The sequence below is a fragment of the Neoarius graeffei genome, chromosome 15 (assembly GCF_027579695.1).
Source record: "Neoarius graeffei isolate fNeoGra1 chromosome 15, fNeoGra1.pri, whole genome shotgun sequence".
In the NCBI taxonomy this organism is placed as follows: Eukaryota; Metazoa; Chordata; class Actinopteri; order Siluriformes; family Ariidae; genus Neoarius; species Neoarius graeffei.
Genome location: NC_083583.1, coordinates 37,654,797 through 37,681,321, shown reverse-complemented (window position 1 = coordinate 37,681,321; position 26,525 = coordinate 37,654,797). Strand labels below are relative to the sequence as shown.

Below are 26,525 nucleotides of genomic sequence, written 5' to 3'. Positions count from 1 at the left end.
AAGTACTCGTATTATTGCCCATGTTGAGTTCTAAATTAATCGCCAAGTGGCAAGGACCCTTCGAAGTCACACGGTGAGTCGGGGACGTCAACTATGAGGTGAGGCAAGCGGATAGGGGCGAGGCATTGCAAATCTACCACCTCAACCTTTTAAAACACTGGAATGAGGGGTCCCCGTGGCGTTGGCTTCGATAGTTCCAGAGAAGGTGGAGCTGGAGGTAAAAAAAGGTAACATCTCAAAACACTCCAGTTCCCTGTGGAGACCACCTCTCACCGACCCAACTCACGGAGGTAGCCAAGTTGCAGGAGGAATTTTCCGATGTGTTCTCGTCCCTACCCGGCTGCGCCCACCTCATAGAACACCACATTGAGATGCCCCTGGGGGTGGTGGTGCGTAGCCGACCTTACCGCCTACCCGAACACAAAAAAAAGGTGGTCCGAACTCAAGGCCATGCTCAAGATGGGCATAATCGAGGAGTCCCACAGTGACTGGAGCAGCCCAGTGGTCCTGGTTCCCAAGACTGACGGGTCGGTTCGATTCTGTGTGGACTATAGAAAGGTCAACGCGGTGTCTAAATTTGATCTATACCCAATGCCTTGCATTGATGAGTTGCTCAATCGGTTAGGCGCGGCTCACTTTTATTCGACACTAGATCTAACAAAGGGATATTGGCAGATCCCCTTGACTCCTCTATCCCGAGAGAAAACTGGCTTTTCCAAACCATTTGGATTACACCAATTTGTCATGCTCCCTTTTGGGTTATTTGGAGCGCCTGCTACGTTCCAGTGGCTCATGGACAGGGTCCTCCGCCCTCATGCTGCCTACGCGGCCGCATATCTCGACAATATAATAATCTACAGCCATGATTGGTCACGGCACCTAGAACATCTGAGGGCTGTTCTAAAGTTGCTGAGGCGTGTGGGCCTCACAGCTAACCCAAAAAAGTGTGCAATTGGGCGGGTGGAAGTACGGTATCTGGGGTTCCACTTAGGTCATGGGCAGGTGCGTCCCCAAATTAACAAGACTGCAGTGATTGCGGCCTGCCCAAGACCAAAAAGGAGGTGAGACAGTTCCTGGGGCTGGGTGGCTATTATTGTAGGTTTATACCTAATTATTCGGATGTCACCAGCTCTTTAACCAATCTCACTAAAAAGGGGGCTCCAGATCCGGTCCAGTGGATGGAGCAGTGCCAGCAGGCATTCTCTAAGGTAAAAGCTGCACTGTGTGGGGGGCCACTTTTGCACTCCCCTGACTTCTCTCTCCCCTTTATTTTACAGACTGACGCATCGGACAGAGGGCTGGGGCCGTTTTGTCCCAGAAGGTGGAGGGCAAGGAGCGCCCCATGCTGTACATCAGCCGGAAACTCTCGATGCATGAAGGCAGGTACAGCACAATTGAGAGAGAGTGCCTTGCCATCAATTGGGCAGGCCTCACCCTCCGATACTACCTGCTGGGGCGCCCTTTCACTCTCTGTTCGGACCACATGCCCTTCCAGTGGCTCCACCGCATGAAGGATGCCAATGTATGGATCACCTGTTGGTATCTCGCCCTCCAGCCATTTAAGTTCGAGGTGGTCCACAGGCTGGGGGCGCAGATGGTGGTGGCGGACTTCCTGTCCCGTCGGGGAGAGTCTGCTTCAGGTCGGACGGCTCCCCGGCCTGAGTTGGGCGGTGGGGGTATGTGGCAATGGGGGCATGGCCAAGTGGCAGTTTGTGAATGGAGGGCGGGTCAGGGAAGGTAAGTGGCTAAGTCATTACGCCTGGCGTCATTAATGTGTATGGGTGTGTTTGTTTGTCACAGGGAATGAATATAAAAAGAGGGGGAGAGAAGAGGAGCTCCCCGACCCCAAGCATGTGTGAATGAATGAATGAATGAATGAATGAAGCTGAAAAGCCAAAATAACAAAATAAAGTGTGTATGTGAACATCAACTCTCGCCTGCCGTGCTTCTGTGCTCCACCCACATCAGGAACTGTTACAACCATGAACAAACTTCTGGCAGAATTCTGGTTGGATATTTCATGACTCTTCATGGTAGAATTGGCAGAGTTCGATTAAATTTATTTATTTTTTTTCTTGGCATGGACTCGACTTATAAGCACGGTCCATATTTTCAATAGGGTTGAAGTCAGGGCTTGTTTTAAGCTTAATGTTAGCCTGCTTTATCCTCCACGACCAGCTCTGATGCGTGTTTGGGTTCATTGTCCTGTTGTAACTCCCAGGTCCCAAATCGTGTTCAAGTTTCTGATAGTTTATGCTGAAGAATTCTAAGGTAGTCCTCCTTCGTTATTCCATTCACTTTGTGCAATGAACCAGTTCCATTGGCAGCAAAACAGCCCCAGAGCATGATGCTGCTACCACCACCACCACCAGCTGGTACAGTGTCCCTCTGTACATGGTGGTCATTGTGGCCACACAACTCAATCTTTGTCTCATCTGACCATACAGCGTTCCTCCAGAAGGCTTTATCTTTGTCCGTGTGGTCAGCTTCAAACTTTAGTTAAGCTTGAAGGTGTCAATTTTGGAGCAGGGGGTTATTTCTTGGATAGCAGCCTCTTAGTCCATGGTGATCTGAACTGTAGACAGTGATCTATCAGCTTCCAGTTCATGGCAGGGCAGTGCCATGGTGGTTCCCAGGTTGTTCCTGACCATCCAAACCAATTTCCTTTCAGCTGAGGGTGAACATTTGGGTTTTCTTGAAGCAAAGTGGCTTGGCAAAGTGACTACACCTCACAATAACTTGCATACGATTGTTTGAATTGATCTTGGAATTTGCAGTTGTTTAGAAATGGCTCCAATAGACATTCTGGAGTTGTATATATCTGCAATCCTCTTTCTCAGATCTGCACTAAGCTCCTTGGACTTTCCCATTTTACTGTGTGTTGGTCAATCCAGTGAATGCGGTAAACAAACCCTTTTTATGAAGGCACAGAAAAGCTACCAGCTGTAGTCAATCATGATCGCTAACAGGAAGTTAAGAGACATAGGCCTTGACAAGATAAAAGACATTTTGGAAGTTTCAGCACCTCTGAATTAATAATCTAAGTGAGTGTATGTAAAATTTTGACCCCGTATGTATAATTTTGACTCTGTGTTGATTTCAGAAAACCCAAAGAAAATTAAAACTTGTGCACCAATTTTTTTAATTAAAGATGTATGCTGTACATTCTGCCACAGAAAAAGAACAGTTCAAAGAAATTACTGAAACCCCAAATATTGCCATGACCTTCATATCCAAGATGACATTCGTGTCACTGTATGTAAACTTCTGACCACAACTGTATATGTACCTTTTTGGCCTTAAAAAGGTACACATAGTTACCTTGAGGTCCAATAATGAGCCCTAGGGGGTACATTAGTATAGCTTGTACCTTGGGGGACAGAAATGAACTTCTACTCTACCTCAATTTCTAGTAGGAAATTGTACCCCAATTGGTAGGAAGTAGCAGAGATTGTTAAAGCCTCTGGAGAATGCTTGTAGCTCGTACAATTTAATTCAGTTTTATTTGTATAGTGCTTTTAACAATTTTTTTTTTAACAAAGCTTCTTGCTAGCTGGTAAGGTCTAGTAGAAAGAACAGTTTCTGAATTACGATTACTGATTTTATATCATAGACAAGTTATGTTATGAAAAATAACACAACACTAACGAAGGCAATTAGAAAATCTTAAACACTTATTTATCAATTCAGTCAAATAATAAGGAAACTGGCAAAGATAATCTACCAGCAGTTGTATGTGTGTCATTTAGTACATACTTTTGTGCATTTGTACAAGCAATACGTTTTTATCCATCCATCCATCCATTATCTGTAGCCGCTTATCCTGTCCTACTGGGTCGCAGGCAAGCTGGAGCCTATCCCAGCTGACTATGTGCGAGAGGTGGGGTACACCCTGGACAAGTCGCCAGGTCATCGCAGGGCTGACACATAGACACAGACAACCATTCACACTTATGGCCAATTTAGAGCCACCAATTAGCCTAATCTGCATGTCTTTGGACTGTGGGGGAAACCGGAGCACCCGGAGGAAACCCACGTGGACATGGGGAGAACATGCAAACTCCACACAGAAAGGTCCTCGTCGGCCGCTGGGCTCAAACCCAGGACCTTCTTGCTGTGAGGCAACAGTGCTAACCACTATGCCACCATGCCGCCATACGTTTTTAATTTTCCAAATTTAATTTGGCCTAAAAATCATCAGTGTTTTTCAAACACAACATGACTCATCCTCCCAAAGCTGAACTACTGAAATGCCGTCTGAGTCTCAGACAGAAAACAAGTTTTGGCTTTGATCTGTTGAAAGCAAGTTTGGCAGCTCAGATGCAGCGCTTGCGGTTTCTCCTACGGGAGTGTGTTTGAGCTGGAGGACAAAGCACAAATATTTTCATCTGCTCCCAAGACACACACATGAACACTTTTTTTTTTTTTTTTTAAACTTTCCAAGCAATGCCGGTTTGATTTTTGAAGTATTTATGTGAGCAGCATGAGTCAGAGAAAATATTCCATTTTATGTTTGATCAAAGATTCATACAATACACTTGAACATTTTAACATTTTATAATACACTTTATTTGAAGGCTGTCAGCAGAAGCGATTCATAACACATGACCCTGAACTCATCTTATTATTCACTTATTTATCTTTAAGAATATCATTCAGTAAAATGTAGTTATGTGTATGAGGAATGTACATCTGGACTAGCCAACATCTCCTGGGGAAGTCACACAATAAGAGGCAGACATGGATGCAAGTGTGGTTCAGTTCTTTACTGACAAATTCAGTTAAACAAATCTAAATTGGCAATCTGAGTCCAAAGTCCAGAAACAAGCAAAAGGTTGAGCAGTCAGCAAACAGGTTATTAAAGGGAAATATATATATAAAAAAAAAAAAAAATCAGGAAACTGGGAAACCAAGAATAATGTCAAAAACCAAGATGGCAATCAATAAACAGACAGGCTTGGCACAAACACACTAACAGTACTGAGCGTTGCATGGCAACCCGTGTGATCAGGGATTTCTGATCAAGTCTCAGGAATGGTGTGAGACAGTGTTGTAGTCAAGTCACTAAACCTCGAGTCCGAGTCCCCAGTGTTCAAGTCCAAGTCATTAAAAAAAAAAATCGAGTCGAGTCTGAGTCGAATCCACTATTGATCCGAGTCGAGTCCGAGAACAAGACTCCAACCGCACCTGACAGTGGCTGTTTCAGCGCCATTAACATTAGTTTGTTCCTGAACATGATGTATGAACAGGTGAATGTGCATTCTCTTTGTCAGGGAGTGCGAAGTATTTTGTCAGATATGGTTGGGAGACAGATGTAAGTGCAGAAGGTGTGTTTATTAATACAAGTGAAGACGGTAAACATTCCAGAACAGCAGGCAAAATCGTAAAACAGTGAAACAGGCAATAGGTCGAGCGAGGCACAAACAGGCTATCGTAGACTCGGCAGAATCAAAACCAAGAAACAGGAAATCAAGCATCAGGAAACCAAACAAGGAAATAAGGCTTGGTAATGTGTCAGCAACACAACTCAATACTTCACAAAGTAAGTGTGTTTTCACAGTTTTTATATTGGTGCGCTGATTGCACCTTAATCCTGTGTAGGTGCGAGTCGTTTACGGCGCACGCGAGAGAGTCCGCTTGGAGCGCACGCTGTCCAGAGCTTGCCCGAGAGCTTATCTGATGCACACACCAAGGCACGCAGGTGTGACACTCTTGCACAAAATTAGTACAAAAATTAATGTAGATATAAATATCTTATGCCAAATTATTATGGCATGTTACAAAAAAATTAAGAAAAAATCTGAGTCCTCGTCTCCAGGTTATGAGTCCAAATGCAGTTAATGTCCGAGTCATCAGTGCTCAAGTCCAAGTCGAATCATCGGACTTGAGTCCGAGTCCTGGACTCAAGTACTACAAGCCTGGTGTGAGATGAGAGGCAGCTGTGTGTGATTAATATGTAGGTGAGTTTGAGCGTGTGAGAGTTCATGATGATTGCTGGGAACTGGAGTTTGTGTCGGCCATCTTTGTATGCTGCGTGCGCTCATGGGAGTTAGTGTGCTCATGGGGTGCAGATGTGACAGGGGAGTTGTAAAGATTTAATAACATATTTTTATACTGCAGCTTGTTCAATACTCAAATCTGATTTCATCAGAAGTTAATTAATTTTCTGTAATACAATCAACTTCTAATATGTTTTCATTTTATTATAGGAACAACTCCTTAACAGTGACTTGTACACTAGATGATCTACATCAGGGGTTTTAAATGTGTGTGAGAGTCAGCCCCCCCTCGGAGAGCAAATAAACAACAGCGCCCCCCCCCCCCCCAGAATTTTTGTTGTTGCTATACTTAATGTTCCATTTCTATTTTTAAAAAATGGTTGTTGTACACATTTTTCTTTTTTTCTTTTTCACATTTTAAACATCTGTGGTTTTTAAAACATCTTGCTTTGCACATTTTAAACATCTCATAGCATCGTTAGCTAGCACCTCTTGGCAGACAACACACTGTGGCAGTGGAGCATCTTCAGATCCAGTCCATGAAAATCCAAACTTTAAATAATCGTGGTCATACTTCCTTCTTTTTTCAGTCCCCCCAGGATTCCGCGGGCCTTTTTTGTGATTGTTGCGGGCTAAAATGTCTGATGTTGCGGGGGTTTTTCCAAAAAAATTGCGATGAAAGTTGCGGTGTTTTTTAGGTTTTTGTTGCGATTACATTGCGGGAGGAAGTGAAAGTTGTGAGAAATTGTTGCGATTTTCTCTTTTTGTGATTAAAATTGAGTGATATGTTAAATATTAAGTTATTACTGAAAAACTATTGATTAAAAAAACAAAGACACTGAAAAATGGTCCTATAAACAACTTTACCAATATAAAAGCTTACTAGGACTACAAAAATGCAGAAAAATAGGCTTTACTTATCCAAATGCACCTGTTGGTTCAAAAGTTAAAGTGCATAGAACCTCACAGCACAACATGAAGTTACCTTAAAATATAATATAAATGCCTCAGCTTTCATGTAAGAAAAAAAAACTATTAATACTAGTACTGTGTGCAGGCAGTCTCTCCTGAAGACTAAATTAAACAATAATTATAAACTAATAAAATAAATGGCTCAGGCTTCATAGAAGGAAAAAAACAATTTGAACAGGATCTCACAGTATGATGCTGAAGCTGCCTAAACAATGGAAAATAAAATACCATTTTGGCAAAAATGTTGGCATCCATTAATTTCTTGTATTAAGTAAAAAATAATGTAAAGTGCACACAGTCCTTCACTGTAAACATAACACACTTTCAGTAATAGAATTTAAGCCTACATAAACACTGACTCACACATGCAGTGTTGCCAGATACTGCTGACGTTTTCCAGTCCAAAATATGTTCAAAACCCGCCAAAATGCACTTGAAACCGCCCAATCTGGCAACACTGCGCGCATGCTGCTTCTCTTGAACGTATACACGGAAGTAAGGCGGAAGGTCGACGTCACCTCAAGACGACGCCAACGATTGGTCAAATTTGCGGGAAAGTTGCGGTGATTGGATATAATTGCAACACCGCCCTGAATTCGCGGGGATTGGTTGAATTTGCGTTGAAGTTGCAAATCGCAACATCCTGGAGGCTGTTTTTTTGCTTGGCCCAGACTCTGTCTCCTCACTCACTGTAGCTTTAGGTACTAAAAATCGATCCATTTTGTCTCTAGTAAAGGCTAGCTGAAGTTCGCTAAATGTCCACAATAGTAACTTATTCTGGTTTATTTTTCCTCATCCCCCCGAAGAACTCTGGCGCCCCCCACTTTGAAAAGCCCTGCTACATAATCTAAGACTAATAATAAACAGATTTGTAAAATAGTTATTTAATAATGAAATATGGGTCATAATTTTGTATGTCGTTTAAGCAATAGAAAAATAATCCCTAATTTTATGCCTCTGATTATGAAGACTTTGTAGCTCAAAACTTTTTTCCCCATTTTTTTTTTACCCAGTTTTTCACTCAGGTTTTCATTTTTTTAACATTTCATCTGTTTTTTACTTACTTACTTACTTGTGTGTTTACTTAACATTTTGTCCTAGAGATGTAATGATCACATGATACCGTATAAGACACTTGGGGATATTAGCGCACACATGAGTGCTGATGGATCCTTTTTGAAAAAGCACCAGATGGAGCCTTTAAAATGATCTGAAACCTCCAGAGATCAGATTAGCTGAATTTCAAGTCAACCTGTTTTTACAGCTAACTTAATTTCAGTACAACACATCACAAATCTCCATAGAAATGTGGACTGAATAAAATGGATGTCCTGAGAATCTGATATAATACAGTCTCAGAGCTCTGTAAATTGAATTGACCCTGAGCCTGGTGACCTTGGGGTTCTGTCTGAAGAGGTTGCTGATTCCATTTTCTAACTTTTTTTTCAACAGCATACTTTCTGGAACTCCTGGACAGGTCTGAGAGCTGGCTGGAGGAATCCTTTGTTAAGGCTCTGGGATCTCTGTACGCACCCAATGCTGGGGTTTTCCGTGACCTCTATGCTGATCTGCGCCGATATTACCGCGGCACGTCACTGAATCTAGAGGAGGCACTGGATGATTTCTGGATGCGCCTCCTGGAGCGCTTACTGAAGGCCTCCGACCCTTCACTGGTCTCTGATGATTTCCTTGAGTGCGCGTCCAAACAGACAGAGACCCTGCGTCCATTCGGGGATGCTCCACGGGAGCTCAGGGTCCGACTGGTGCGTGTGTTGGTCGCTGCTCGTGCCTTTGTGCAGGGTCTCAACGTGGCTGGAGAGGTTGTGAGGAAAGTTTCTCAGGTACGGTGGGTAATGTTTTTTTCCATAGATAATGATGATGATGATATATTCTGTTTTGTGTTATCATACATTTTTCTGTGACTGTCACAATTATCTTTCCAAAGACATATAACACCATAAAGGCCATACCTATACAAATATCACAGAAACCACAATGTTGGTAATGACTATTGATTCCTAATAGTCTGTTTTTATGATCTAGAAAGAAAATATTTATTACGTTATGGTAATGAATTGTTTATTTTGTAGTGATTACAAGCCCTGCCAGAGCAAGAACTTATGATAGAGTCAGAATCAGTGTCTGCATCACAAAAGCTTCATACACAGCTTTTAAACCCCCATATAATGATTATCATTGTCTGTCAAAACATTCAAAATAGTATTAAAGGAGCAGTTTGAAATATTTAGAGCCATCTGGTGCCTACAAGGTGAACTGCAATTACAATAAAGGGGAAACATGCAGCTGAAGAGTAAGTGAAGCCAAATTCCATCCTTTAAATAAATGCAAACAGAACTTTGTATAATCTAATTGGCCAGACTATGTTGATTAATTTTCTACAACAGCTGCTCTGACAGGCGTACGAGTTTTAAAGTTATTGTTTCTATAATAACAGCTTATACAGGATCTTGTCTGGTGGGTGCTCCACATAGACAGATTTTTAAAAATGTGTCATTATTAACAAAGAAAAATGTATAATCCTTGATATGGTGGCATTTTCGATCAGGAGAAACAATTGCAATGACTGGTTAGAACCACTATAATCTAACTTTTGTTGATGTTCTACAAGATTAAATGGATAATAAGCTACGAAATGTTGTGAAAAAATAAAAAAAGATCTAATGCTTGGTGAAATTATTGTGGTATAAGAGGAATAAAACACTTCAGGATGTGCACTTAACAGTAACATTTTTCCTACAACAGCACAACACAGAGTATTTTGCTTAATATAAAGACTAATTTAAATTCTCAGATCCAGTAATGGCCATTTCTGAGAAGCTCAATGATCCTGAACTGTATAGTTTATTTAAACATGGGTTTAATTGCCAAAGCAGTCTAACCACTCAATGATACGTGTTAGTGTAGATATTTAAATCTCAGGGTCCATGCTACAGTAAGAGATCAAAACAACATTAAAAATTAATTGGTGTTCTGGGACTACTTAGATTGACTATCTGGCAACCCACCTGGGATTAGGCGTGTTAGTAGTACAACTTTTTTTTTTTTTGTCGAGATAAAAAAAAAAAAGCATGGAGCATAAATTCTTTAAAGTGAATGCACCATTGTGCCCTATGCCTACTAGAGCTCTTCAGGAAAAATCAAGCTCAGGTCCTCTCAGGCTGTCTTTCCTTTTCTGAACCAGAGCTCACAGCTCCCTTGATGAATGAAAGCAGGCCGCAATGCGACAGCTCTCTCTGCTTTTAGAGACTAGCAACAAAGCAGCCATGCCATTCTCTGGAGATTCCGGCTACACAGCCCTCCTTCACCGTGATGAGGTGGGAGTGCATCAGTGCACGATGATGCATATGCTGTAATAATGAAAACAACACTATAGGAGCTCTTCTGCTGGCCTTCAAACCATTTCTAATTATGAATCCATTGCATTAGTTTTGGCATGTGGCCATTCGCTCTTGTAAATCAGTTCTGTTGTTTCAGTAGGCGCATCATTTTATTGTCTTTTTATGGTGAGCTATATAATGTGATGTTACTCTCATTAACATGTAGTCTGCTGCACTTCAACTGTTTTCGTAGCTCAAACTGAATTTTTATCTTTTTATTCTGAATGTGTGCTGCTTTAGACATTTTCAGCTTATTGTGCTATGACTATATTTCATTAAAAGTAAATCGGAGTGTATTGTTTGTTTTATATTTGTATTTATTCACCTGCCACATACATTAACTGAAGCTATTTACGACTAGCAGGTGAACGACATGGCAAAAATAACAATACTTGACAATAAAATACAAGAAAAATTACAATACTTGGCGATGATACAAAATATTTATCATAACATTTAATTTGACTCAAAATGACTGTATGTGTGGGCGGCATGGTGGTGTAGTGGTTAGCGCTGTCGCCTCACAGCAAGAAGGTCCGGGTTCGAGCCCCATGGCCGGCGAGGGCCTTTCTATGCGGAGTTTGCATGTTCTCCCCGTGTCCGCGTGGGTTTCCTCTGGGTGCTCCGGTTTCCCCCACAGTCCAAAGACATGCAGGTTAGGTTAACTGGTGACTCTAAATTGACCGTAGGTGTGAATGTGGGTGTGAATGGTTGTCTGTGTCTATGTGTCAGCCCTGTGATGACCTGGCGACTTGTCCAGGGTGTACCCCGCCTTTCGCCCGTAGTCAGCTGGGATAGGCTCCAGCTCGCCTGCGACCCTGTAGAACAGGATAAAGCGGCTAGAGATAATGAGATGAAAAATGAAATATTCCAAATTAAACTGGTTTAAGACCACTGTGGAAGGAACACACTGTGTTTGCAAAGAACTGAAATGGAGGGGTAGAGTTTTGTCTTAAAGATGCATTTAAAAACATAAAGCGCTGAATGTGGGGTATAAATGAATAAAAATTGAGGGGGATAAAAGAAAGAGGGAAAACATTTGGGGGAAAAACAAGTTGATAGTTCTGAATTTACAAATTGTGGTGCACTGATGATTTTTTTCAATATGGCTGACTCCCATGGTGGCATTTTGATTAGTAGTCAATGCTAAGTGTAAATACAGTGGAATTTTAGTCAAAAGGGAGGCATTTCTTAATTATTTTCCAGCACACCTGAGGAAAACATTGCTATTCCTGGTAATTATGTCTTGTTTTTGCTGCGGCTGTACATATGTACACCTTGTTCATATTAAAGACTTTAAGACTGTGCGGTACATAGCTAAATCATGCTAGCCTCAATGATTAGCTCGTTAATGCTCAGATTTATTTTCTCTTGTTGCAAATTTCAAATTAATTTCAACAAACTGTAACTACTAGTACTTGTGTTACAAAGACATCAGACATGTAATCTTGATCGAGTAAAAATACACACCGATGACAATAAAAAGTAACAAGTTTAATTGCAAGAAACCAATTACTTGGGAACATATCAGTGTAGCATAAAAATACACTGATCAGCCAGCACATTAAAACCACATCCCTAATACTGTGTACGTCCCTCTTGTGCTGCTAATACAGCTCTGACTCATCCAGGCATGGATTCTGTAAGACCTCTGAAGGTGTGCTGTTGTATCTGGCACCAGCATATTAGCAGCAAACCCATTAAATCCTGTAAGTTGTGAGGTGGGGCCTCAATGGATCGGACTTATTTGTCCAGCACGTCCCACAAATGCACAATCAGATTGAGATCTGGAGACAAGTCAAAACCTTTTTTTTTTTAGCAATTTGTGCTACGGGCTGGCCTTTGCTCCTCACACACATCAGTGAGCCTTGGGCACCCATGACCCTGTCACCAGTTCACCGGTTGTTCTTCCTTGCACCACTTTTTGTAGGTATTAACCACTGCATACCAGGGAAAACCCCACAAGACTTGACATTTTCGAGATGCTCTGACCCAATCGTCTAGCCATCACAGTTTGGCCCTTGTCAAAGTTGCTCGGATCTTTATGGTTTATCATTTTTCTGCTTCCAACACATCAACTTCGAGGGCAGACTGTTTGCTTGCTGCATAATATATCCAATATATCCTTGACAGGTCCCGTTGTAACAAGATAATCAATGTTATTCACTTCACCTGTCAGTGCTTTTGGTGCTATGGCTGATATATATACACACTTGCGTACACACTTTCAACGAGGAATATGACTGATATTTACATGCTTTCATAGCTGAGTCATCAGGTGTTTCTTAGTCTGTGAGCGGCAGGCAGAGCAATTGAGATTTTCTTTTATTAGACTCTGCATCAGATGTTATATTAACAGCTGCTATTCCTTCAGGACCCCATATAAAATTTATGACAGCCAAATGGAAAGAGGTAAATATGGTGTACATAAACTTAAGACAAACTTTATGATGGCAAAGAAGCTAAACAAAAAGAAAAAGTTTTACAGAACAGAAATGTAATAAAACTGCATAACCCTGCCTAATTAACAGAACAAAGCACTGACATAATCATAATGATCTACAGCATGTCATTAGAATGATGATGATGATGATGATGACATGCAGTGCGTGTGTTAAGGTTCCGCTGAGCCCTGAGTGTAACCGTGCCATCATGAAGCTGGTGTACTGCCCACACTGCCGCGGCCTTGGCTCGGCCAAACCCTGTGCCAACTACTGTAAGAATGTCATGAAGGGCTGCTTGGCTAATCAGGCTGACCTGGATGCGGAGTGGCAGAATCTCATTGGTAAATGACACTCAATCACACTCACACTGTCTCTCTAAATTGTCCATGCTTCTAGTGCAGTTCCCAACAACAGCTATTAACTAAAGCTCTACACCTTCTGTATTGTGTTTAACATCATGAAAATGCTACATATCTCAGTGGTGAGACATACAGTTGAATCTTTTGGCCTGCTTCCATTACTGTCATTAATCTGCTGTGTATTACAGTTTTAAAACCAATTTATGAGGGTGGAGTCTTAATTGCATAATTGAGGCAAATTTTGCAGCAATTTTCCAGACAAAACATGATTGACCTGACAAGAACTATTACATTACTGTAAAGTTGATCTTTTTTCTTAGGCAAGACACTACAGGTGACACTATTGTTTAAAAAAATAAAACAATAGTTGTTGCAAGCAATCTCTGCCAGTTGATTGATTTTTTATATTCTTACAAATATTTTGTCCAGGAACTTCTCTACAAAAAATGCACTGACTTATGCAAATGAGGCTTTGTGCAATTAAATATACCCACATCTACATGCATTATAAATCCAAAAAGTTTTAGTTTTTTGGATTGTTAATCCATCTAACTTCTACAGAACAGTGTGTGGGGAAACTTGTTTATTTATTGTTTAACCAAGAACATACAATGCACTGTAAAATATAAAAATGTTCAAATGTGTTTTTTTTTAAAGCCATTATTCAGTAAATAATCATTCTACATTGTGGCAGCGGGGGCGTGGTCAAGCGTCGGTCTGTGACCGGAGGGCGGAGTCAGGGAAGGTAAGTGGCAGAATCACTGCACCTGAGGTTAATTAATGTGTTTGTGTGTCTTCCCCAGTGACCGCGCCCTATTTAAGGAGAGAGAGCGAGAGCAGAGGGAGCTCTCTCCCCAACCAGACGACTGATGTGTGTGCGCGTGTCTGAGTGTCTGGGAGAGTGGTGTAACGCTGAAAAGTGTGACAATAAAAAGAGTTTTGTGAACTCAGTTCTGGCCTGCCGTCCTTCTGTGCTCCACCCACCCATACGAACTGTCACAATGGTGCCGAAACCTGGGAATGAGCACAGAAGGATGGCAGGCCAGAACTGAGTTCACAAAACTCTTTTTATTGTCACACTTTTCAGCGTTTACACTCTCTCAGACACACACATCAGTCGTCTGGTTGGGGAGAGAGCTCCCTCTGCTCTCGCTCGCTCTCCTTAAATAGGGCGCGGTCACTGGGGAAGACACACAAACACATTAATTGACATCAGGTGCAGTGATTCTGCCACTTACCTTCCCTGACTCCGCCCTCCGGTCACAGACCGATGCTTGACCACGCCCCCGCTGCCACATACATAAATTAGGAAAAAAAGAATGCAGGTCAGAAAATAACTGATTTTAAGAAAACCAAGCTTAAAAATAAATGAGTTTATAAGGTCATGAAAGAAATAGACATGTATAGCATAATGGCATATAATGTGCTATTTATATGAGGAAACAAGATTTTTGGGGAGATATAACATGGCATTGATGAATTATTTAAACTTCACAAATTTGCTAACTTTCAGATAATGCACAACTTTCCACAGTACTGTATGTACTCACCTACTGATTATATTTTGAAGTAAAGCTACTAGTTTTGAATATTGTCCTGTCTTCTTCTTTTTCTTCTTCTTCTTCCTATTATTATTATTATTATTATTATTATTATTAATAGCTTCAATAGCTTATTTCTGCTTAAGGGTGTATTACTTACAAAAATGCAACTGAAACTTTTACAGTCAAGTCTGGATTCTACTAATATGGTGACAGCGGCTAATGTATGAATCTGCCAGACTGTAGACAAGTTATACACAACCCCTTGTACAGTAAAAACACAACTCTTTCTCTGTGTCTGTGCTAAGATATTATGCTTCAGGTGGCTGCTAGCTTCGGCTCTGAACCTAGTATGGACATGGTGCTGCACTCCATCCCTGTCCGCATCTCTGAGGCTGTGCTGCACATGCAGGAGAACATGGAGCTCTACACCATCAAGGTCAGTGAATCACAGTCACATATTTATGGCTTGCTACAAGAGTAATCTGGTGTCTTGCATTTGGTTTGAATATAAGTGTGTGTGTGTGTGTGTGTGTGTGTGTGTGTGTGTGTGTGTGTCAGGTTTTCCAGGCATGTGGAGGGCGTGGAGAGGAAGGCACCCAGAGCTCGGTATCTGATGAGCCCAAAAAGAAAGGAAAAAGTGTAACAGCACTGGAGTACAAAGCCAGCTCCTCAGCGGCTGTTAGACTGGAAGTGCAGGTGTGTGTGTGTGTGTGTGCGCGCGCACGTGTGTGTGTCTCCTGCGGAACATTGTTACTCTTGTATCTGTCAATATCCTGACGTGTGTGTGTGTGTGTGTGGTGGTCTGCAGGTCTCTGATGTATCTAGTAAACTGAAGGAGATGCAGTTGTACTGGATTCAGCTCCCCTCTGCTCTGTGTGACAGTAAAGCAGCTTCCGGTTCCTCCAGCGATGAAGACTGCTGGAACGGCGTGGCCAAAGCACAGTATGATGCATTTATTTATTTCATTTACTTTACCGTTCCATGATTTTCCACCACGAACGAGCCAGTTCTTGATCCACTGGGAGATCTCCACAGCCATGCATTCTAGTCATATAAAATAATGCAACCATGTGCTTCAGTGACAATCTGACAATTGATAGATGTTCGTGCTTATTTATTGGAGTACACATTTATCCAGTTAACCAGGTAACATTACTTTATAGCCAGTATCACATATTCAAGTGACACTTTATACATAAAAGTCTGACTACACAAGTTGAGGTAAGTGGCATATTGAAATAATATTGGCTGACGTTGGGTGGTATATCGGATATATTCCACTCAGCTAGCATGATACTGAATGTGTCGAAGACGAGTTCAGTATCATGCTAGCTGAATGGAATATATCTGATATATCAGGAAAAAAAGCTAGCCAATATTTATTATTATTATGATTATTATACATACACATTCCTTTTGGACGTTCAACATGTCTTTCTCTTTCAAAATTCTCTCAAAATCTTCCGTATTTAATGAAGCAAACCTGGCAGCCATGTTTGTTTACAAATTGTCAGTCACTCACTAGCGCAGAAGTTTTACATCTCCGATGTGTGATGTCATGTTGTCTTGACAATCATGCAATATCGTAAACCATATTCAACGCTCATTCTCTATTGGGTAGAATGACATAATACACATAGGATAAGCGATATGCCAAAAATATTGCATGTTATCAAACCAAATAAATGAAACCTACGAGAAGGGAAGAGAATACATATTTTTATTCCATTGAAAAAGTGTCCTGTATGTATAATATTAATTCATAGAGCATTCTTTGTTAAATGAAATTGCCCTCTGGTCACACTAGCAAGCAACAAAGTGGCACACAGCCATTCATTTTCTATATGTGCACAGCACAGAGCTGCTCTATCAGTGACCGTGAAAAGCAACAAATTACCATTTAGGCTGAGATTTTCTCAGTTCTGGGTAAATTATATATCATGTGGTAAAGCAACAAATCTAACCAATTGGTTCCACTGATTCCTTGGACCGGTCCTATGGTGCCATGGTCGGATGTTTCTTCAGTTCTCCACTTAAAAATCATCAGCAGTGATTGAAGAGGCACATATGAAATATGAACATGAAAGAGTTTGATTACTTACCCGATCATCCATTTCTCCCCAAAATGCATTTAGAGGATAAACTAAAAGTAGAATAATCACACGTTGGGCAGTCAGAGTACAAATTACACAAAAGCCCAAATGACACATCTGTGCCTGTAAATATAGTTTTGGGTGGGGTTTTTTTTTTTTGGATGTTAGTGTTACAGCTTTTCTGTTTAAAATAGTTGGTATTCAAAGGAAACAGAATATCACATACTTAAAACAAACAAACAAAATAAAACCCTCTAAAAAACATGCAATCTGGAATGTACCTACTGCTCTGTCTTTTTAAGTGTGTGTGTGTATTTAATAGCCCTGCAGCATTCTTTGTCATCGATGAAAACTCGTGATATAATGCACTGCTCAACCTGAGGAGTTTGATTTGAGTGACTGACAGACATTAGACCTTAGCCTCCCATCTAACATCACAACATGATGATATAACCAAACTCAGATTGGTAAATTCAACTGCTGAATATAGCGATTATGTTGCATTCATTTAGTTAAATCCATGCTGAAATCACCACAATTCGGAATCAATGCCTGTAGTCCAGGAGCAGCCTCAAAACAAGCTCATCCATTTTTACACTTCATATCAATGCATCGATTGTTCTGCAGGGTTCTTGCACTACCATAGAACTGCCCCTTATTGACTAGACCTCAGATATGATTAATCACATCTGATGAGTTTGTTTGTGGATAAGACCAAATGCCATCATCAATAATCGCTTTGAAGGTGTGAATTACTGAATCACTGCACTCCTCATGGATCATTGTGTAGACTTTGACAAAAGTAAGAAAAACGAAAGTGTCAATATCAGGGGTGTGCAGTGTCACGCCCAGAGGCCAGACAAGGCCAGTGAACAGAATTGTTTCCTATGACAATGTTAAATGTTTGTGCATTCATGAATGCAGATTCATGGACATACAGTATTTATATGACTTAGGCCTGGTGGGCTCAATGTTCTTGTGATCATAATCCTGATTTATTTTATGAACACAATCGAACAATTCAATTATTTAGAAAAATAAGGCAATTGTGTATTTTTGCCCACAGAACCTAAACCATTTACACTGAGCTAACTGTTCAAAGGTCCACTTATCAATGCTTATAACCAAAAAATATAGTATTGGTAATTATCTTAGGATTTCTTTCTTACACATGTACACTTTAAATGAGCCAGTTTACTCTATAATGTGTCTCCCTGTGATGGTTGTTGTCATGTTTACATCATGTGCCCACCAGGGCTATACAGGGCTGAAAATGCAGTAAAAGATTAACAATTTATGTGCTTAATGGCCTCCACTGCCACATTAGGTCATGTACAAAATTTAAAGGCTTTAAGGATGCTTTCACATGCAGTGGTAAGTCTGTTTTAAAGGAGCCTTGAAGCATTCTCCCCTCTGGTTTGGTTCTTTAGGTAGGAACACAGCAATCACAGAGTAAACACGATCTGCACTGTGTCACTTTTCTCACATACACAACATAGGTATGCAGATGAATACCATTATAGTTGTAGCAAGCTAATAAGATGTGTGTGATGGATTCTGTTTTCACAGGTACCTCCCTCAGCTCATGGGAGATGGTCTGGCCAATCAGGTCAATAATCCTGAGGTGGACATTGACATCACCAAGCCTGACATGACGATACGGCAACAGATCATGCAGCTAAAGATCATTTCTAATCGCCTGAAAAACGCCCTTGATGGTAATGACGTGGATTTTCAGGACACGAGTAAGTGGCACTAGAAACATTAGGGGAAGAGACTAAATGGTGATAACAGGATTAGGGCATAATTAACTCTCTGATTGGGTTATGAACAATAAAAAAGGTGTTTTTCTGAACCAGAGGATTTGTTTGCCCTTTAGCAGGTGAAACATTATATGAATTCTACCATGTTCATTCATTAGTGCTTTTACACTGAAATGCTACTGAAATTTTGGCACTAATACAAGAAGTGAAATTACAGGGTTTTGATAATTATCAAACAACTGAATCAAGACACGGTTGCTGCATGTTAAAAGATTGTTAAAACAGGCCACTGTAGGACCACTAGTCTAGAAAATACACAAAACTAAATGATTTGGGGCTTTTTTTGTTTTGGTTTTTAAACCTTGCCTTGGGTATGTATTGTACAGCATTAAGTACACTTTTTTCCTCTTGGCTGTGTGTATATTGGAATAAGGATAGGCTGCTTCGTGTCATGCTGTTTTAGGAAAATAATCCATGATGGGACGGTGTGATGCAAAGTGGATTATTTTCCTATAACAGCGCATCCCAAAGTGCTTTATTCCTCTTATACTGCAGCGATTTGATTGTAATTTTAAACTTACGGCATGTCATGCATTTTATCCACTTGTAGTTACATTTAATGTTGTGAAACGTTCACAAAACAAGTTAGTTCCTGTTCTCACTGGTTATAGCAGCTACAAACAGTCATTCCTTCACCAGTCTCTCTTTGTAATAAGAAGACAAAACTTCACCAGATCAGTTGTGTGTGTGTGTGTGTGTGTGTGTGTGTGTGTGTGTGTGTGTGTAGCATCTCAAACAATTAGAATATTGTGGAAAAAGTTCAATATTTTCCATCAGTTATTGAAGAACGTGAAAATTTTAATATATTCTAGACTCATTACATGTAAACTAAAATGTTCAAAGCATTTTTCTATTTTAATTTCGATAATTATGGCCTACAGCACAAAAATCTCAAAATATAAGATCATTTCATTTCGAGTTTGAGTAAAACAATACATCTTTACATCTCTCAGTCTAGTTCAGTACACACAAACGCAATCATGGGGAAGACTGCTGACTTGACAGTTGTCCAGAAGACGATCACTGACACCCTCCACAAGGGTGTTTTTTTTTTTTTTGAAAATGGTCGTTTTGAAACCAAAATCACAATAAATAAATAGTTTTTTTTCCATTGTTAAATATCAATACTCAATATGTTTATTATGAGCCTTGCATTGCATAGATTATTCACTGTACAAGTCCCTGTGAATAAGCTGTTATGACAGAAACAGTAATAGATTAGAACAATTGCATTGATATAAACTTAATATTTGAATTAGAGCTGTAAATACCGTCAGAGCTGCTGTTATAATCCACATCTTTAGATGTGACAATTCTACAGCACTGTGGTAAAAGTTGATTTAATATCCATTAACCCCTTACACTCTCTGCTAATTAATCAGTTATTCATCATGTACACCCCTTTTTGGGAGTAATTTAGAAACTACAGTGAAAGTCAATGGGAAACAGATAAGGGAGAAATTAATGGTGGCTATGAAAAAGAGGATTCTTTGTACGTGACATACCTGAAAACTGGCATTAGATCTTTTCATAACCATTTTTTTCATACCATTATTCCTCTAGGTGATGACATCAGTGGTTCAGGCAGTGGGATGTGCAATGAGCAGCTTTGTGCCCGAAGCAGGCCACCAGTCTTTGGGCCTAAACTGGACAGACCCAAATTAGATGCCTACAGCCCAGAGGGCAAACAAGTGAGAGGTGGTGGAAGTCCGATTGTACCCTCTGCCTTCCTAATCGTAGTGCTGATCATGATCAGTCTGCTGTTCAGACGGTAATACAAACGCAGTCCTGCCGCCAAACTGGACGTTAGTCGAGGAGTGAAGAAAAACTGACAAGTTAGTGAGCTGACGAGATTGCCAAATGAAAAAAATCATGTGGCTGTTTGGACCTTTTATCTCTGAGAGACTGAGGGAATGACGTCTTTTTTGTAATGTGTGTAAGTTTTACAGCTGATTTTGTCTTTCTCTGTACCTTTTGAATGTCAGAAACGTAACAACTTGGAGATTTTTTTTTTATAATGGTGCACATGACTCAGAAACCTCTTAAGGAAGCTGTCCAAGCAGTAGAGTCAGTGTTTCATTTCATTTTACAATGCTAATTTATAAACAACTTCCTTTTTTCAGCACTTCACAAATAAAATTTAAAAAAGTTAAAAAAAAAAATCTACATGTTTGGATGCATGGACATGCATTTAAGGGAAGATCAAACACCTGTCCAAGAATAATAAATGATTAGGTAAAATAAAATGAACTAAATTCAGTTGTCCTGCTTCATCCGGTCAGACTGTCATCGGATCTTCCTGTATTGTCATTCGACTTTAAGCTCCTGTTGCTGGTTGACGTGAATTAAAAACAATAAATATCTGTCAACGTGGGTGTACAGCTGTTTGTTTAATTTCACCAGGATTCCTTTACTAGCACAGTAATGTGTGATATTTCTGTATATGTGCAGCACAAGAGGACCGTGTGTGTGTGTGTGTGTGTGTCACTGAAGAGGTTGAAATATTTTGTGAGATATGTACAGTTTAACTGAAACTGTAGGTCAAGAGCGAAGGTCTCATGTCATGATTAGACCTGTATGGAAATGAAAGCATTCTAAATGAATGAGCCACTAAATCACACTCTTTTTGATAAGTATCACCATCTTTTCTGCATTAACCAAAAAAGTTCTGATCCACTGTTGGATGACTTTTGACTGCTGTGATGTTTAAATAACGACCATTAAACTTGTGGTTGCTTTTTATTCTACTTGCCAGGAGTTATAACATCAAAAAGACATTGTGTAGCTCTAAGCGTAGGACATTTTTGATAAAATTGTACTACTGTGTTCGAATGTCAATAGCTCATGGGGAATGTGATCAATATTTTTTGGTCAGTTACTGATGATGAGTGTATCACTGATGATGATACAGTGGATGAGTATTACAATAAAGGAATGAAATGCAAAATGTAATACGAAATAATTGAAGTTTAACGCCAACATAAATTAACACTCTATCACCCTGTTAATCAATACTTTTAGAGGAACTGAATGTTAGAGCCAGGTGTGTTGGAAACAGGGGCCTAGATCACCAGGACCCTGAATGGGTGATCGTTAAAATCCAAAAATTCATCATAACAATGAAAATCTCTCCACTTCCGTTATGCTGAGTCTTTCTTTCACCTACACAGTCAATTAAAACTGTAATTTTCTTCAGGGTTGTACTGATGTGTGATCTGTGGTGCTGCCTTGCTTGAGTTTGGTTTATCCAACTTAAAATTCAGGTTGTTGCCTTTCCTGGAGCGTTTGCTTGAACGACGGCACCGCTGGCCACCAGATATGTGACTACCCTCAGGATGTCCACTTCCTGTGGAGAGAAAAAAAGAAACTGAAAAATTAATCCTGCCTGGAGGAGAAACACAGTACTGGTGTTGTATTAGTCTGGAAATTTGAATGTTAATAAAAACAAACAAACAAAAAAACTTGATGGTTCTTTGTCCACACTTTGAATATCCTCTGTGAGATCTCTGAGAGTTGCAGAATGTATGAAGTCTTTCTTTATACCGTGTTTTAACACGTACAACACTCAGGGTTAATAGTCCTACCAGTTGTTAAAGGTTACCCTATTCTTAATGTGTTTAAAGGAGATACGCAAAGCCATGGCCTCACTTTTATTTTTTATAAATGTCTTGAGACCTCAAGAATGGCATTGGAATAGTTTTAAGCATTAACAATAAATCTAATATAGTAATTTCTATGATTAAAATGATTCATAGAGGCAGCGGTCTGAGTGAATGACCTTGACATCTGTGACGTCACAGCAGGAAGGCTATCGGTCTCATCGCCATTTCTGCTATACTAAAACACAGCTGACTGCAACTTCGATCCTCCATTTTGAGCTAATTTATCACCATGCCATGTAGATGTGTTGCTGGCCGGTGCAGCAACACGACAAAAGGTGGATTTATTTTGCATTCGTGGCCCAAAAATGTTCAAACTGCAAAGATTTGGACACGTTTTGCGAGAAATTCACGGGCACGTTTTACTGATGACTCGTATGAAACCTCTGATCTGTTGAGGAGTGTTGGCTATAAGCCCATATTGAAAGAGGGTGCAGTACCAACAATTAAAGGAAAAGAAAACTACAAGAAAAGGAAAGTAAGTTCAGTTGCACCAGTTCTCCTGGAGTGTAAGCCGAGCAGTAATGGCGGAGTACTCCTCAGTATGGAGAAAATGGAGAATGAGTGTACAACTTGTCAGATTTCTCCGCTGGATATGGGTGTCCCCCCACTGGATATACTTGCCTCAGCAGCAATATCTCGCCCTTATGTGGAAGAAGCAAATGAACGAAGAACTGAAAGTCAGATTGTTTCAAAACAATCGGCCACAAGATCGGCCTTCAAGAAGCGAGAACACAGACGGGTAAGCTGCGACTCTCATTTGGTTACACAACAACACTCGTTGTTTACCTGCATTTAGATTAATTACATGTAACTTGTATTGTGTGTTAAAGTTACCAGTATAAGATTATTTAATTTGCTTCAGAATGTGATTGTCTCAGTTCATCCGATTATTTAATTAGCCTTTTACGTTTTATCAGTGAAAATGCATGCATATACATGTATGTTGCATAAGTTATAACATCTATCCTGTTTTAATGAGAGTCACGAGACAGTCAGTTCAATTCCATCCAGTTCTCTAGACAGCTTTGTTCTCTGGCTTTATTTCGTTAGGTGGGGGCCTCCGTGGCCGACGTGTCACTATAGGATTCACTTTCTGATGGTTCGAACTGATACGGTTCTACGTGTATAGCAGTAGCATGTACACACACTCCAATTTCAGGACTATTACAGTCAGATGTATTACTATCTGAGGAATCCGAAGAATCCCCAGTAAATCCAAACAAAGAGGCCATTGCAACCACTCTTGCCTGCCGAGTCTGGCTTTGGTCTATAGCTGTCAAAGGCCTCGGCCTTAAAACCAGTTACCGCTGTGATGTCACGCACTCAGGGCTGGCTGGCTCAGCAGGGCAGCTCAAATGCCAACTTTACGGTTGATTTTAACTCTCAAAAATATATTTTTTATTCCCATTTATGCAGCATACAAGAGTCAGGGATGGAGATACTATCCACTCAGAAATGTATTTAACAATAAAGGTTCTGCGTATCTCTTTTAAACACCTCTTCCCCTTCTCAAATGTTTCAGATGAACCATCATACTTTTCCTTCTTTTTTAAATAAGTGAATCATTTTCAACTAGAATTTGATTTAGAGGTGTAGCTTAGCTCCACCACTATATCTATAACCACCACTATTTAAGATCCACAACTATATCTAAAAAAAAAAAAAATTCAGGACAGAAAAGTTGATGTTTTGCAGTTTCTGTGTCATGTGCTGCATTTTTTAATCTTATTAAAATAACAGAAGAGAAAAAGGAAGGGGCTGGTGAGAAAACTGCTGTTTATAAACATAAGTGCTAACAGGAACTAACTTTTCAAGTGGATGCTTGACGATGTTAAATTTAACTATAAATGGTTTAAAAAAAAAAAAGTTATTTGGTTTTGTATCCCTCAACAAAAAATTCCCATACAGGGATTGGCCAAGGATGGGCGGCACGGCGGTGTAGTGATTTAGCACTGTTGCCTCACAGCAAGAAGGTTCTGGGTTTGAGTCCAGTGGCTGAGGGGGCCTTTCTGTGTGGAGTTCGCATGTTCTCCCTGTGTCTGTGTGGGTTTTCTCCGGGTGCTCCGGTTTCCCCCACAGTCCAAAGACATGCAGGTTAGGCTAATTGGTATCTCGAAACTGACCATGAGTGTGAATGGTTGTTTGTCTCTATGTGTCAGTCCTGCGATGACCTGGTGACTTGTCCAGGGTGTACCTCACCTCTCGCCCATAGTCAGCTGAGATAGGCTCCAGCTTGCCCGCGACCCTGCACAGGATAAGCGGTTACAGATAATGGATGGATTGGCTAAGGATGGCTCATGTGACATAAAATAGTTCCACTATTGATTTAAGCAATGTATCTCGTGATGTCAAAAAAAAGGATATGGTGTGAGTCGGTCATGGTATATCCTGGATATACCATAAACTGATGTCACAATTTCAATAGCCCTTCTGGGCTGCGTCCCTCAGAATATGGTACTATGCCAGTCACCTCAGAGAATCCATAATTTCAACCGGAGCCACTCAGTGCATGGTATATTTGATTACTAACTGCCGTGTCTTTCTGAGACGCAGAATAGGGGAATGGATGGTGTTTGCATGTGTGGTTCTCACTGTAAAGCAGAGAGTAGGAGGTGTGATGATGTGGGGGGGGGGGGGGGGAGTTTTGCTGGTGATACTGTTGGTGATTTATAAAAAAATTGAAGGCACACTAAACCAGCATCACTACCACAGCATTCTGCAGTGATATGCCATCCCATCTGTTTTATGCTTAGTGGGACCATCATTTGTTTTTCAACAGGATAATAACCCAAACACCTCCAGGCTATGTAAGGGCTATTTAACCAAGAAGGAGAATGAAGGAATGCAGTGTCAGAAGATCTGGCCCCCACAAACACCCGACCTAAACCAAATTGAGAGGGTTTGGGATGAATCGGACCGCGGAGTGAAAGAAAAGCACCCAACAAGTGCTCAGCATACATGGGAATTCCTTCAAGACTGTTGGAAAATCATTCCAGGGGACTACCTTATTTGCTGATCACATGGCTTGGCAAGAGATTGGAAATCACCAAATGTCGAACTAGGCACTAAAGGTTTATTTAGCAAGCACACTCCAATAATACCTTGGGTGAAGTTTTAAGAGATCTGCAATTTGACTGGTACTAAACATGTAGGAGTGCTTTTTGCCATTTGTGGTTCTATGTCCTTTTGTTGGATTAATGAGACTGAGAAGCAGTTCTGATTATCACCCTGTTACACAAGTTAGTAACTCAATAAGTGGTAAAGTGACCTGAAAGACGATAATTAAAAATCATAGCATCCATCCAACCTGACACTCGGATACACTCCTCCTTATGGCGTTCATTCCAGGCCTTCAGTTTACACATCTTACTGCAATAGAACACTTCATGGCAGCGGCTACAGGGCGTCAGTGCCACCCATGCCGTACGGCCACACTGGTAACAGTACTTAAACAAGGGTTTCCTAAAACAAACAAACAAACACACACACACGCTCTGTAAGGTCTTGCCTCAGTATCTAAAAACATCAGTTTGCAGAGTTAAACATGGTCTTAGGGGGCGGCACGGTGGTGTAGTGGTTAGCGCTGTCGCCTCACAGCAAGAAGGTCCTGGGTTCGAGCCCCGGGGCCGGCGAGGGCCTTTCTGTGTGGAGTTTGCATGTTCTCCCCGTGTCCGCGTGGGTTTCCTCCGGGTGCTCCGGTTTCCCCCACAGTCCAAAGACATGCAGGTTAGGTTAACTGGTGACTCTAAATTGACCATAGGTGTGAATGTGAGTGTGAATGGTTGTCTGTGTCTATGTGTCAGCCCTGTGATGACCTGGCGACTTGTCCAGGGTGTACCCCGCCTTTCGCCCGTAGTCAGCTGGGATAGGCTCCAGCTTGCCTGCGACCCTGTAGAAGGATAAAGCGGCTAGAGATAATGAGATGGGATGAGAAACATGGTCTTAGCTCACAGACAAGGTCTTAGCTTCACATTTGCTCAGTGCTCTAGAAAAGACAGAACAATGGTGTAGTTGTGTACTTTACCTCATGATGCATCACATGGCAGAGTAACACACTGGGAGGAAAGTGTTATCTGCCCTTTTCCACATATATGATGACACAGGTGCCCACGATTGACTAGTGTCACCCTGATTGACAGGGGAGATAGAATACGCCCCTTCCACCCAGAGAACATGGCTAATTTAGCTCTCTTGTACTCCTGGCCATGAACGTGACTCATTCATTCAAACT

The 26,525-nt window shown here is 40.8% G+C and overlaps 2 protein-coding genes across 4 annotated transcripts in view; one reads left to right on the top strand and one right to left on the bottom strand.

Annotated features, from left to right (window-relative positions):
• The window catches only part of gpc1a (glypican 1a), a 109,268-nt gene extending 88,263 nt beyond the window's left edge, over positions 1-21,005 (top strand). For both annotated transcript variants that reach the window (XM_060941261.1, XM_060941262.1), the window contains exons 3-9: positions 8,424-8,812; positions 12,989-13,154; positions 15,022-15,152; positions 15,275-15,412; positions 15,525-15,658; positions 18,379-18,554; positions 20,196-21,005. In XM_060941261.1, coding sequence (XP_060797244.1) covers positions 8,424-8,812; positions 12,989-13,154; positions 15,022-15,152; positions 15,275-15,412; positions 15,525-15,658; positions 18,379-18,554; positions 20,196-20,407 — 1,346 coding nt within the window. In that variant the 3' untranslated portion in view covers positions 20,408-21,005. The remainder of the gene's footprint in view (positions 1-8,423; positions 8,813-12,988; positions 13,155-15,021; positions 15,153-15,274; positions 15,413-15,524; positions 15,659-18,378; positions 18,555-20,195) is intronic.
• A 347-nt stretch (positions 21,006-21,352) lies between these two features.
• ankmy1 (ankyrin repeat and MYND domain containing 1) overlaps positions 21,353-26,525 on the bottom strand; it is a 29,393-nt gene continuing 24,220 nt past the window's right edge. For both annotated transcript variants that reach the window (XM_060941258.1, XM_060941259.1), the window contains exons 17-18: positions 25,602-25,756; positions 21,353-21,978 (exon numbers count right to left, since the gene is read on the bottom strand). In XM_060941258.1, coding sequence (XP_060797241.1) covers positions 21,803-21,978; positions 25,602-25,756 — 331 coding nt within the window. In that variant the 3' untranslated portion in view covers positions 21,353-21,802. The remainder of the gene's footprint in view (positions 21,979-25,601; positions 25,757-26,525) is intronic.